The sequence below is a fragment of the Scyliorhinus torazame genome, chromosome 19 (genome assembly GCF_047496885.1).
Source record: "Scyliorhinus torazame isolate Kashiwa2021f chromosome 19, sScyTor2.1, whole genome shotgun sequence".
Taxonomy (NCBI): Eukaryota; Metazoa; Chordata; class Chondrichthyes; order Carcharhiniformes; family Scyliorhinidae; genus Scyliorhinus; species Scyliorhinus torazame.
The window spans coordinates 83,845,824-83,859,852 of NC_092725.1; the positions used below are offsets into that span (position 1 = coordinate 83,845,824).

Here is a 14,029-nt window from a genome sequence, read left to right on the forward strand (position 1 = left end):
TGCTGGATTTTATATTAGCCGGTCTATAAAATCTGCAACACATATCTCAATTTAAATTATTTGTTGTGCCATCTTTCACACTTCTTTTAACAAAATCCTGATTGTTTAGTCCCCATCAAGTCCCATGATCCATCCTGACTCTCTACATTGATAAGCTCCTTATCGTTGGTAACTCTGACCCAACTCATTTGAAGATTTTGATCACCAACGTGACGATTTTAGATTATTCCCTAATTTCCTTCCCTCTAAATATCCCTCTGCTCATTTTTCTGCCTTTTGTTTTGCCATTGGACAAAACGCTTTCTCTGTGAATTCCTTCACCGCCATAATCCTCAACTTCCAATTCTCTCACCTTTGGCTCATCACCTACTCTGGCATCGACACCTACAGCAAGTTGTTCCATGATTGTTTCACCTCTGGCTCCGTTATCCACACAGCTTCTATCAGAGACCCAATACAATAACCATTCCATGGAAGCAAACTGTACAGGGGATAAATGACTGTCCTAGATGTTAGGTCACCAGATTTGGCTCAAAAACCCAGAAGTAACACCAATCCCCCTCAACAGCTAATTCCTCTCGTTAATGCAGGGTCATGCTGGATTTCTATTTGCACAGCAGCTTCAATGCAGCTAAATATCCCAAAGCTGGTCACAGAGGTGTAATTTAAAAAAAAGCCAAGTCTGAGGAGTAAATACCAGAAGGGCTGACCAAACACTTTGTCAGAGGTGGGCTTTAAGCATCCTAGATAACTTAGAGCACAGCTGCCAATGACAGGGACGAAGGTAGAATAGGGGAGGGGGCGGAATGCACCAACATCAGAGGATTAGATAGTATACATGAGGTTTTAAATACAATAATGTGAATACAGAATTTGATTTGAAGCATTGGCCAAGGCAAAAAAATGCACCTTCCATCTGCAGTCGATACAACATAGAACATGCGTCCACTATATCGAGCATTGCTCCAGACTTGAAACAACTTCTGGAAATCTGCATATGGTACAGAGAAAATAACACTAAGAAACTAGAGCAAAACACATGTAGTGAGAGAAATAATGAACTAAAATACTTGTATTTACATTATAGCATTCATATTAAAACACCTCTTAAATGTTTCACACAATTAATTATCTCTTGAAATATAATTGTGTTACAATCTTAGTTGATGCGATAACTGAACGGAAAATCTCAGAATGGAACCCTGGCTCAAAACACCTTAACCTTTGCTTTTTTTAAAACACCTTAACCTTTGCTTTTTTTAAAACACCTTAACCTTTGCTTTTTTAAATCAAACATGGAGGAACAGAGCCACAGGACCGCTAATTAGTTTTAACAAGAATAAACATTTATTAAACGAGGAAAAATTGAATTATAATACAATACTCCTTTACCCCACTCCCTTTAGTTTCACAATTACACAGAGATTTTAAGGTCAACATGGATGGCAAAGCATATCTTAAGCTACAATTGTCTCAATAACATGACTTCCCTTTAAGCACACAAGATAACCATGGGCGAATACACTCTCCATTCTGAATCTCATGAATGTCTGTGGAATTCTCCTCAGAATCCCCCAGATGATTGTCACATGAGAGTTTCTAAACTCCACTCCCAAAAAACAAGCTTTAAAATCTTCGTACACAATGTCATAATATACATCTATGTATACAATGGAGTGCAGACAGGCAATGATGACACACAGGATGACCAGTAAGCACACAGAACAGAGCAGCCAATCACCAGACAGGACACAACCACTATAAAGCCAGAGGGCACCAGTTTTCCCGCTCTCTCTCGGGACCCAGCTTCTGAGACCGTCAGAGCTCGTGAGCTAGCCAGTGCCTACCATGTGGTAGCTAGGTTAGTCTGGTCAGGCTAGTGTCAGGTCTCCAGTCAAGTCAGCATAGTGTCAACCCACAGTTGAACATGTATAATAGTTTGGATGTTGAATAAAATCGTGTTGCATTTTATCAAGTGTTGGAGGTCTGTCTCTCGCTACACTGCATCAAGTGCAGTTCACCTCGACCCAGCCTACCCAACACATCATGGTGCCAGCTGAGTGATGCTGAAAATTTGTCGGACCTAGCTTGAGTGAATCAGCGCTGACCAGCAAACAGCCATCTGGTGACATGGAAAACGTCCGCCCTCCTCCGCAGCTCCGCAAATTGGAGGATCTTCAAACAAAAGTTCCAACTCTATCTTGAAGCCACCGATCTTGAGGCCGCATCGGACGCCAGGAAACTCGCACTATTCCTCTCCACAGCCGGGGACCACGCCATCCACATCTACAACTCCCTTACATTTGCTGAAGGCGAAGACAAGACGAAATTTAAAACAGTCCTACTGAAGTTCGGCAGCCACTGCAACATTGAGGTGAATGAGAGCTTTGAACGGTATGTTTTCCAGCAGAGGCTTCAGGGTAAGGATGAACCTTTTCAATCCTTTCTGACCCATCTCCACATCTTCGCACAGTCATGTAACTATGACACGACCACTGATTCCATGATCCGGGATCAGATCGTTTTCGGGGTCCACTCCGATTCCCTTCGCCAGCAGCTCCTGAAAGTCAAGAAGCTCACCCTCACCATCGCCATCGAAACGTGCGTTCTCCACGAACATGCTATCAATCGGTACTCCCACATCAGGGCGGCAGAAACGGCAAAGCTAACCTCCCACGAGGCGGAACGGGTGCAGGCTATCGCACAAATGCAGGACCTAAGTATCGACGAGTGGCCATTCCGCGCGCTTTTCCCGGGCCCCTGCGCATGTGCGCCACGACCGAGGGGACGGCGAGACCGACGACCAGACTACGCAGGTGCGTACGTCATTCGACCGCATGCGTGATGGCGGACGCAACGCGCTGACGTTGGCGTCATGACGTGTTCGAATTGTGGCTCCGCCCATTTAAAGCGGCAAAATCACGACGGTGTCTACAGTGTGGCAAGGTTGGCCACTATGCAGCACTTTGCAGATCTGCTCCACTGCCCAGCATCCAGCGATCCCAGCCACGGCACAGAAGCATCTGTTCAATACAGCAGGCCATGCCAGACTCCGACCCCGACAGCCCAACAGATCCTGATGCTGCGTGCCTCAAATCTCCATACCGGGTGGGCATCATCACGAAGCATGCGCTGCCTTTCTCCAAGACAGCGACGCACCTCCCGATCCTCAGCGTGGATCCCGACGACGAGTGGTGTCTGCCCTCACAGTCAACAAGGCTCGCATCCTGTTCAAACTGGACACCGGCGCATCGGTGGCCCTCATCTCCAAATCCGATCTCGACACCATCCATGTCAGACCAAGCATTCTTCCACCGGCCTGCCAGCTCCTTGACTACAATGGCAATGCCATAACTGCCAGTGGCTCATGCCAACTCGGAGTTTCCAGTAGGTCATTTAAAGCGACATTGCCATTTGAGATCGTGGGACCTGACAGAGCATCCCTGCTCGGTGCTCGGGCCTGCAAACTCCTGAACTTGGTTCAGCAAGTCCACACCATGTCATCCTCACAGGCGACGTCTCACCTGATGAGAACTTCCAGGCTGAAATTGATGACATCATCACGCAGTACCACAGCGTGTTCGACGGAATGGGCACACTCACATACCGATACAAAATCCTGCTCAAACGGAACGCCACCCCTGTGATTCACGCACCACGTCGGGTGCCGGCACCCCTCAAGGACCGCCTCAAGCAGCAGTTACAGGACCTCCAGGACCAGGGCATCATATCAAAGGTCACAGAACCCACGGACTGGGTCAGCTCCATGGTCTGCGTCAAGAAGCCGTCAGGTGAGCTTCGAATCTGCATTGACCCCAAGGATTTAAACCGCGACATCATGAGGAACATTACCCAATACCAAAACGAGAGGAGTTGACCAGCGACATGGCTCATGCCAAACTCTTTATGAAGCTGGACGCCTCCAAGGGGTTCTGGCAAATACAGCTGGATGCATCCAGTCGCAAGCTGTGCACATTCAATACCCCGTTCGGTCGCTACTGCTACAACCAGATACCTTTTTGCATCATCTCTGCCTCAGAGGTATTTCACCGCATCATGGAACAGATGATGGAGGGTATCGAGGGGGTGCGCGTGTATGTTGACGATGTCATAATCTGGTCCACAACTCCTCAAGAACACATCGATCGCCTCAAGCAGGTATTCCACAGAATCCATGAGCATGGCCTCCAACTCAACAGAGCCAAGTGCTTGTTCGGTCAATCAGAAATCAAATTCCTTGGTGACCACACCTCGCAGCAAGACGTGCGGCCAGATGCTGACAAGGTCTCGGCGATCAACGCCATGAAGACCCCAGAGGACAAGAAGGCGGTCCTCCGCTTTCTAGGGATGGTCAACTTCCTCGGGAAGTTCATTCCCAACATGGCGGCACACACCACAGCCCTCCGCCATCTCGTCAAAAAGTCAACGGAATTCCAGTGGCTGCCCGCTCATGAGAACGAATGGCGCGAACTCAGGGCAAAACTCACCACATCTCCGGTTCTGGCGTTCTTCGATCCTACCAAAGATACCGAAATATCCACTGACGCGAGCCAGGACGGTATTGGGGCGGTGCTCCTCCAACGGGATGACTCCTCCTCATGGGCCCCAGTTGCGTATGCCTCCAGAGCCATGACGCCCACTGAGCAACGGTACGCTCAGATCGAGAAGGAATGCCTGGGCCTCCAAATGGGAATCGACAAATTTCACGACTATGTGTATGGCCTCCCAAAATTCACGGTTGAGACGGACCACAGGCCACTAGTCCACATAATCCAGAAGGATTTGAATGACATGACGCCTCAGTTACAGCGAATCTTTCTCAAGCTACGCCGCTATGATTTTGAACTTGCCTACACGCCAGGCAAAGAACTCATTGTTGCAGATGCTCTTTCCAGGTCTATTACCACACCATGTGAACAAACTGACTTTGTCTGCCAAATCGATGCGCAGGTACAATTGTGTGCCTCCAACCTTCCGGCCACTGATGAGAGGGTCATCCAAATTCGTGAAGAAACGGCCAAGGATCCTCTGCTGCAGCGTGTGATGCAGCACCTGACGAATGGCTGGCAGAAGGGACAGTGTCCCCAGTTTTACAACGTCAAGGACGACCTGACGGTGATGATCGGCATCCTCATGAAGCTCGATAGGATTGTGATTCCGCAGAGCATGCGAGCTATGGTGCTCGGCCAACTACAAGAGGGTCATCTGGGGGTCGAGCTCGAGAGGCAGTCTATTGGCCGGGCATCAGCCAGGACGTTGCCAACACGGTCCTCAACTGCCCCACATGTCAGAAATTTCAGCCAGCTCAACCCAAAGAAACTCTGCAGCAACATGAGATAGTGACCTCTCCAAAGTCGGTGTCGATCTTTTCCACGCCAAAGGGCGTGACTATGTCCTCCTTGTCGATTACTTCTCCAATTACCCTGAAGTGATGAAACTGTCCGACCTCACGTCGAAGGCGGTGATTAAAGCATGCAAAGAAACGTTTGCCAGGCATGGGATACCGCTCACGGTGATGAGTGACAACGGTCCCTGTTTTTACAGCCAGGAATGGTCTGATTTTGCCCGCCTATACAACTTTCGTCACAAAACCTCCAGCCCCCACTACCTGCAGTCAAACAGGTAGGCCGAAAAAGGGGTCCATATCGTCAAGAGATTACTATGCAAGGCTGCAGACTCAGGCACTGACTTCAACCTGGTGCTGCTGGCATACAGAGCATCCCCGCTGTCCACTGGGTTATCTCCCGCGCAGATGCTCATGAATCGCACTCTGCGAACCACGGTTCCAGCCATCCATGCTCCAGACCTTGACCACCTCACGGTCATACAAAAGATGCAGCAGTCTCGGGCCCAACAGAAATCAGCATACGTGCTCATGCCACGGATCTCCCCGAGCTGGTCCCAACGTGTGCAGTTGCCTGACGGCGGCTGGTCCGCCACAGCTGTGGTGGTCAAGCAAGTGGCCCCGAGATCGTTCCTCGTCCCCATGGCTGATGGCTCCTTCCTACGATGCAACAGATGGGCGCTGCGCAGAGTTCCATGCCCACCACCTAACCATGATGTCCCGCTTCACACAATGCTTCCTCCGGACGTGCCCTACCACGAGGCCACCTATCTACCAGCAATCCTGCCGACCTCTGCGACCACCGCATTGGCGGCGGTCCCGCCTATCCAAGTGCAGGCGGCTCCGATCCACCCTTGAGGCGGTCAACCAGAATTCGTCGCCCGCCGCAGCGACTAAACTTATAGACTGAACTTTTGCACAACTGTGTTACCTTATCGTTTTGACCTCTGTAAATATCGTTGTTACCGTTTCATCTGCCCTATATCTGCACTGGCGACACCTCCCTGTGTATATAAGGTCATTTTAGCACATTCTGTATATGGTCACGCACAGACACATCCACACGCACATGCACCGTAATATTTATTATTTCAACACACAATATAGAGGAAAAAAAAGGGGGGGGGGGGGAGATGTCATAATATACATCTATGTATATAATGGAGTGCAGACAGGCAGTGATTGACACACAGGATGATCAGTAAGCACACAGAACAGAGCAGTCAATCACCAAACAGGACACGACCACTATAAAGCCAGAGGGCACCAGTTTTCCCGCTCTCTCTCGGGACTCAAGTCATAGTGTCAACCCACAGTTGAACATGTATAATAGTTTGGATGGTGAATAAAATCGTGTTGCATTTTATCAAGTGTTGGTGGTCTGTCTCTCGCTTCACTGCATCAAGTGCAGTTCACCTCGACCCAGCCTACCCAACACATCACACAATAATGCTTTCCATTAGCGGTTTGCATTCCAAACTCCAGTCCAGGTGTTCCAAATGACACTTTTAAACAAAGCTTCTACTCCACTTGTAACAGTGAATCCAGCCCAGGATTTTACACCACCCCCTTTAGGATTTTTTTCAACTTGACTAAATGTGCCAACTGTTTACAATTGCTTTAATTCCCAGACTCTAGTAAAATAGCATTGAACATTTGATTTACCTCTGAAGTTTAAAAAAAATAAATTTAGCGTACCCAATTATTTTTTTCCAATTAAGAGGCAGTTTAGTGTGGCCAATCCACTTAACTTGCACACTTTTTTTGGGTTGTGGGGTTGAGATCCATGCAGATACGGGGAGAATGTGCAAACTCCACACGGACAGTGACCCGGGGCCAGGATCAAACCTGGGTCCTCGGCGCCGTGAGGCAGCAGTGCTAACCATTGCACCACACATCTGTAGCCTGCTGTCCCACTTTAAATCTGGTTATAGCAGTTGTCTCTTTAACTCCGAACCTTTTTTTAATTCAGAACCTTGGGCGGGATTCTGTGATCCTGAGGCTGAGTGTTGACGCCGTCGGAAATGCCGTCGCATTTCTCAGGATCAGCAATTCTAGCCCCTACAGAGGGCCAGCATGGCACTGGAGCGATCCACGTCGCTCCAGCTGCTGATCCTGGCATGAACTGGGCGCCGCAGAGTCCGCGCATGCGCAGTGGCTCCCTCCAGCTTGCCGGCCCCGACGCAACATGGCACAGGGCTACAGGGGCCGGCGCGGAAGAAAGGAGGCCCCCAGCCAGAGAGGCCAGCCCGCCGATCGGGGGGCCCCGATCGCGGACCAGGCCATATCGCAGGCCTCCCCGGGGTCGGACACCACCCCCCCCCCCCCCCCCCCCCAGGCCGCCCCCGGACCCTTCCACGCCGAGGTCCTGCCGGCTGAGAGCAAGTGTGAACGCCGCCGGCGGGACTCGACTATTTCGCAACGGCCGCTTGGAGTCGGCAGGGGGATGTGCGTAGAGCAGTCCCCGACCCGCGCCGTGCCGACCATGCCGCGCCAATGGCGCCGATTCTCCGGTCTGCGGAGAATCGCGTCCCGGCGTCGGGTCTGCATGCCGCGATGCGCCGGTCGTGGGGATTCTATGGCCCAGCCCCAGGCTGAGAGAATCCTGCCTCCTTTGTTTATTCTTTCTTGATGTCTTCTGAATGATACCTTGGTCTCTGTTCTCTTTGTTCCAGTCACCTTGAGACATTCTTTCTGTCCCAATCTCCTGGTTATCTGGATTGTATCTTATTCCTTAGGAAGCCTGCATCTCTAGAAATCCATTGTCCTATCCAGCTTCTCTTGCCAGAGTTGAAGATGTTCACTCCTCTGTGTTCTGTCCCCAACTGCAATACGTCTAGCTAAAATTAAACTTAAAAGCTTTTCTATCTTAGAAGTCCTCCAGTTGCTAAGCAATGACTTCTACGACTATTTATTCTTCAATTCTCTAAACACAATAAAATCACACTAGGAATTGAAACCAACCCCCACACATACAAACACATTTGTCCAGCATGAATCTAGGTTTTCCCCTTCCAGGCAAATTAAGTGTAACCCACTTAAAACTATAACAGAGGTGCAATTTTTCGGGCCCATTCATCGCTTGTGCAAATTACATTTTGGCCTCTGAATCTAATGAGAGGACCAAACCGGATTTGCGCTAGCCAATGAGATCTCGGTTTGAGATCTTCCCCACCCCCTGCCAGTGACATGATCAGGTTCATGCCCAGAAAGGACTTGAAACTGATTTCCATGAAATTTAAATAGATTTAAATTTAATTAAACACGTTACTCCATACCTTCCAGCCCCATGTGATGTTCACCTTTCGCAGCCTGGTGTCACGCCGACACGAATCATTACCGGTTTTCAAAATTAAAAATCAGTCGTGATGACCACGCCGGGGGTGCAGAGGTGCCAGGTGGCCCTGAGGTTTAGGGCCAAGACTGAGTAGTACACCCTGGCACTCTGGCACCCAGGTGAAGTGCGAGGGGGCACTGTGAGGAGGCAAACCCTTCTCCATTGGAGATGGGGGGCTTCCCTTTATGTGTGGTGGTGCCGGGGGGGGGGGGGGGCGGGGGGGGTGGACATGTGCTCCTGAGAACACGCATGGGGTAGAGGGGGAAAGTGTGCCCTAGGGGCAGCACGGCAGCATTGTGGATAGCACAATTGCTTCACAGCTCCAGGGTCCCAGGTTCAATTCCGGCTTGGGTCACTGTCTGTGCAGAGTCTGCACATCCTCCCCGTGTGTGCGTGGGTTTCCTCTGCTCCCGTTTCCTCCCACAGTCCAAAGATGTGCAGGTTAGGTGGGATTGGCCATGATAAATTGCCCTTAGTGTCCAAAATTGCCCTTCGAGTTGGGTGGGGTTACTGGGTTATGGGGAAAGGGTGGAGGTGTTGACCTTGGGTTGGGTGCTCTTACCAAGAGCCGGTGCAGACTCGATGGGCTGAACGGCCTCCTTCTGCACAGTAAATTCTATGAAAAAAACATTTCTATGATACCCGTGTCCTTTAAAGGTGGCCCCCAATGGTTTCCTCCCACAGTCCAAAGGTGAGCAGACTTGGTGGATTAGCCATGCTAAATTGCCCCGAAATGTCCAACGGTTGGATGGGCTAACAGGGTTAAGGTGGGGGATTGGGCCTAGGTAGGATGGTCTACTAGATAGGGTCGGTGCAGACTTGATGAGCCAAATGGCCTCCTTCTGCACTATAGGGATTCTATGAATACCTAATTTACTTCCTCCGGTTTAAATATTTATAGGTCTATTTTCCTCTAGGTGCTTTCTGGATGGACATTATGCCTAGAACCAGGAAAGAAATGCGAACTTGGCAGTGAACCTGAGAGAATGTAATCCAGGGGCCTTCTATTGATACTGAATCCCACATGTAACTCATCTGATTCTGGGGACAGGAATTAGGGAATTTTGCGAGGTTTACAGGAATACCGACCTGCCTGTCAGCAAGCATCATCCCACTTTTGAGATCCATGTAGATCCTGGCTGAGCCCCCAACTCTGCACTTCATTATCACCCAAACTCTAAGTTTGCTCCTGTGTCGACCCAACTAATTCCATTGGGTAAGCTCCGGGAAATCCTGGGGCAATGCACTGGAGGGTGGAAATCCGACACGATTGGACTGGTTAACACAGGTTTAATGGAACAGTAAAAAAAAAGCAATTGCCACACCGGCTCTTCAAAGAACTCTACTGTTCTTACACAAATCGGTCCTGCTGCTAAACAGCTACATGAAGGTAAAAGTAGCAGCATTAGGTACAAATCTGAGAAAATAGGATGTAAACTGCAAGGTTTCAACACTGCTGCAATATGCAAGGCAGGAAGTGGCAACATGCAGACAACATTGATTCTTCCTGGTTTCCAGTTAATGGAGCAATCAGGTTGAAGCGTTGCGTTGGTCAAGGAGACACAGCTTGAGTGAGTGAGACACAGACAGAGTGAGAATTTGAAACTTGGTAATTTGGTGCAGTGAGGTAATTCGGTGAAGAGTGGGAGAAGGTTCTTTTTCCCGACTGTTTTGTTCTCCCTCTTTCTTCGGGCCTAATTTCGGGAGCCGTTCGGAGGATGAGGAACAGTCTCTGTGAGTATAAAAACCTAACGGTAACTTCCTGTTTTCCAGTTTTCTTTTCCAAAAGTGACGTCAGAGGGAAGCTGTGATCTGATTGGTTGATAGCAAATCTGCCCCAAATTTAAAAAAACCCACAGCTAATCTCGTAAACTTAAATTAAACTAATTAATTAATTAGAGATGGCTGGTCAGGTGATGTGCTTGAGCTGCTTGATGTGGGGGCTGGCAGATCCCATTGCGAGCTGCAGCGACCACATCTGCAGTAAGTGTTGGCTGCTCGAAGAGCTCCGGCTCAGAGTTGATGAGCTGGAGTCTGAGCTTTAAACACTGAGGCACATCCGGGAGGGGGAGACTTACCTGGACACTGTGTTTCAGGAGGCAGTCACACCTGTCAGAGTAAGTAGTTTAAATCCTACCAGTGGCCAGGGACAGCAGGGTGTGACTGCAAGTCAGGCAGGTAAAGGGAACCAGCAGCCAGGAACACAGGAGCCTCAGCCCTTGACCCTGTCCAACAGGTATGAGGCACTTGCTCCCTGTGTGGATGGCGAACAGGGCTGCAGGAAGGATGAGTCAGCTGACCAAGGCACCATGGTTCAGCAGGCCATACAAGGGGAGGGAGTAAATAGGCAAGTTGTAGTTGTAGGGGATTCTATTATCAGGGGGATAGATAGTATCCTTTGTGAGCAGGATAAAGAGTCCAGCATGGTATGTTGCCTGCCCGGTGCTAGGGAGCGGGACATCTCTGACCGGCTTGAAAGGAGACTGGAGAGGGAGGGGGAGGATCCAGTTGTTGTGGTCCATGTCAGTACCAACAACATAGGCAAGTCTAGAAAAGAGGACCTGTTTAGAGTTTATAAAGAGCTAGGATTCAAATTAAAAAACAGGTCCTCAAGGGTCATAATCTCCGGATTACTGCCCGAGCCACGTGCAAATTGGCATAGGGAGGCAAGAATAAGGGAAGTTAACACGTGGCTGAAAGAGTGGTGTGGGAAAGAAGGGTTCCTTTTCATGGGACACTGGCATCAGTTTTGGGACAGGGGGGACCTATACCGTTGGGATGGTCTCCACCTGAATCGAGCTGGGACCAGTGTTCTGGCGAAAAGAGTAAATAGGGTGGTCAATAGGACTTTAAACTAGAGATTGGGGGGGAAGGGAAAGTCAGGGAACCAAGAGGTGAAGTAATCAGTGAGAAGCGTAGCTGCTTAGGAATACAAAAAAGCACGAAAAGACAGAACTCAGGAGAGGTTACGATTGTCCCCATCCCACAAAATATGACACAGTGTATGGAAAGGCTCAGTAAACCAAAGTCCACCGCACTAAGAAAACAAAAAGGGATGGTCAATAGAGAATTAAAGGTGCTATATTTAAATGCGCGCAGTGTATGGAACAAGGTAGATGAGCTTGTGGCCCAGATTGTGACTGGCAGGAATGATGTGGTAGGCATCACAGAGATGTGGTTGAGGGGGTTCAGGACTGGCATTTAAACATCCAGGGATTCACAACCTATCGAAAAGACAGAGAGGTGGGCAGAGGGGGCGGGGTTGCCTTATTAATTGGGAATGAAATTAAATCAATAGCACTAAACGACTTAGGGTCAGATGATATGGAGTCTGTGTGGGTAGAGTTGAGGAACCACAAAGGCAAAAAAACTATAATGGGAGTTATGTACAGGCCTCCTAACAGTGGTCAGGACCAGGGGCACAAAATGCACCACGAAATAGAAAGTGCATGTCAGAAAGGCAAGGTCACAGTGATCATGGGGGACTTCAATATGCAGGTGGACTGGGTAAATAATGCTGCCAGTGGACCCAAGGAAAGGGAATTCATTGAATGTTTACAGGAGGGCTTTTTGGAACAGCTTGTGATGGAGCCAACAAGGGAACAGGCCATTCTGGACTGAGTGTTATGTAATGAGGCAGACTTGATTAAAGATCTTAAAGTAAGGGAACACTTAGGAGGCAGTGATCATAATATGGTAGAATTCAATCTCCAATTTGAAAGAAGGTAGAATCAGATGTAAAGGTGTTACAGTTAAATAAAGGTAACTACAGGGGCATGAGGGAGGAACTGACGAAAATCGACTGGGAGCAGAGCCTAGTGGGAAAGACAGTAGAACAGCAATGGCAGGAGTTTCTGGGAGTAATTGAGGACACAGTACAGAGGTTCATCCCAAAGAAAAGAAAGGTTATCAAAGGGGGGATTAGGCAGCCATGGCTGACAAAGGGAGTTAGGGAATGCATCAAAGCAAAAGAGAAAGCCTATAATGTGGCAAAGAGTAGTGGGAAGTCAGAAGATTGGGAAGGCTACAAAAACAAACAGAGGATAACAAAGAGAGAAATAAGGAAAGAGAGGATCAAATATGAAGATAGGCTAGCCAGTAACATTAGGAATGATAGTAAAAGTTTCTTTAAATACATTAAAAACAAACGGGAGGCTTTTGGGCCTCTCCAAAATGACGCTGGTAATCTAGTGATAGGAGACAAGGAAATAACTGAGGAACTAAATAAGTACTTTGCGTCAGTCTTCACAGTAGAAGACATGAGTAATATCCCAACAATTCAGGAGAGTCAGGGGGCAGAGTTGAATATGGTAGCCATCACAAAGGAGAAAGTGCTAGAGAAACTAAGAGGTCTAAAAATTGATAAATCTCCGGGCCCAGATGGGCTACATCCTAGAGTTCTAAAGGAGATAGCTGAAGAAATAGTGGAGGCGTTAGTTATGATCTTTCAAAAGTCACTGGAGTCAGGGAAAGTCCCAGAGGATTGGAAAATCGCTGTTGTAACCCCCCTGTTCAAGAAGGGAACAAGGAAAAAGATGGAAAATTATAGGCCAATTAGCCTAACCTCGGCTGTTGGCACGATTCTAGAATCCATCGTTAAGGATGAGATTTCTAAATTCTTGGAAGTGCAGGGTCGGATTCGGACAAGTCAGCATGGATTTAGTAAGGGGAGGTCGTGCCTGACAAACCTGTTAGAGTTCTTTGAAGAGATAACAAATAGGTTAGACCAAGGAGAGCCAATGGATGTTATCTATCTTGACTTCCAAAAGGCCTTTGATAAGGTGCCTCACGGGAGACTGCTGAGTAAAATAAGGGCCCATGGTATTCGAGGCAAGGTACTAACATGGATTGATGATTGGCTGTCAGGCAGAAGGCAGAGAGTTGGGATAAAAGGTTCTTTTTCGGAATGACAACCGGTTACGAGTGGTGTCCCGCAGGGTTCAGTGTTGGGGCCACAGCTGTTCTCTTTATATATTAACGATCTAGATGACGGGACTGGGGGCATTCTGGCTAAGTTTGCCGATGATACAAAGATAGGTGGAGGGGCAGGTAGTATGGAGGAGGTGGGGAGGCTGCGGAAAGATTTAGACAGTTTAGGAGAGTGGTCCAAGAAATGGCTGATGAAATTCAACGTGGGCAAGTGCGAGGTCTTGCACTTTGGAAAAAAGAATAGAGGCATGGACTATTTTCTAAATGGTGACAAAATTCATAATGCTGAAGTGCAAAGGGACTTGAGAGTCCTAGTCCAGGATTCTCTAAAGGTAAACTTGCAGGTTGAGTCCGTAATTAAGAAAGCAAATGCAATGTTGTCATTTATCTCAAGAGGCTTGGAATATAAAAGCAGGGAT

General features: G+C 48.6%; 1 protein-coding gene across 5 annotated transcripts in view; it reads right to left on the reverse strand.

The window, feature by feature from the left end:
* ttc38 (tetratricopeptide repeat domain 38) overlaps positions 1–14,029 on the reverse strand; it is a 146,443-nt gene that overhangs the window by 43,157 nt on the left and 89,257 nt on the right. For all 5 annotated transcript variants that reach the window (XM_072484627.1, XM_072484630.1, XM_072484626.1 and 2 more), the window contains one exon: positions 910–991. In XM_072484627.1, the coding sequence (XP_072340728.1) occupies positions 910–991 (82 nt within the window). The remainder of the gene's footprint in view (positions 1–909; positions 992–14,029) is intronic.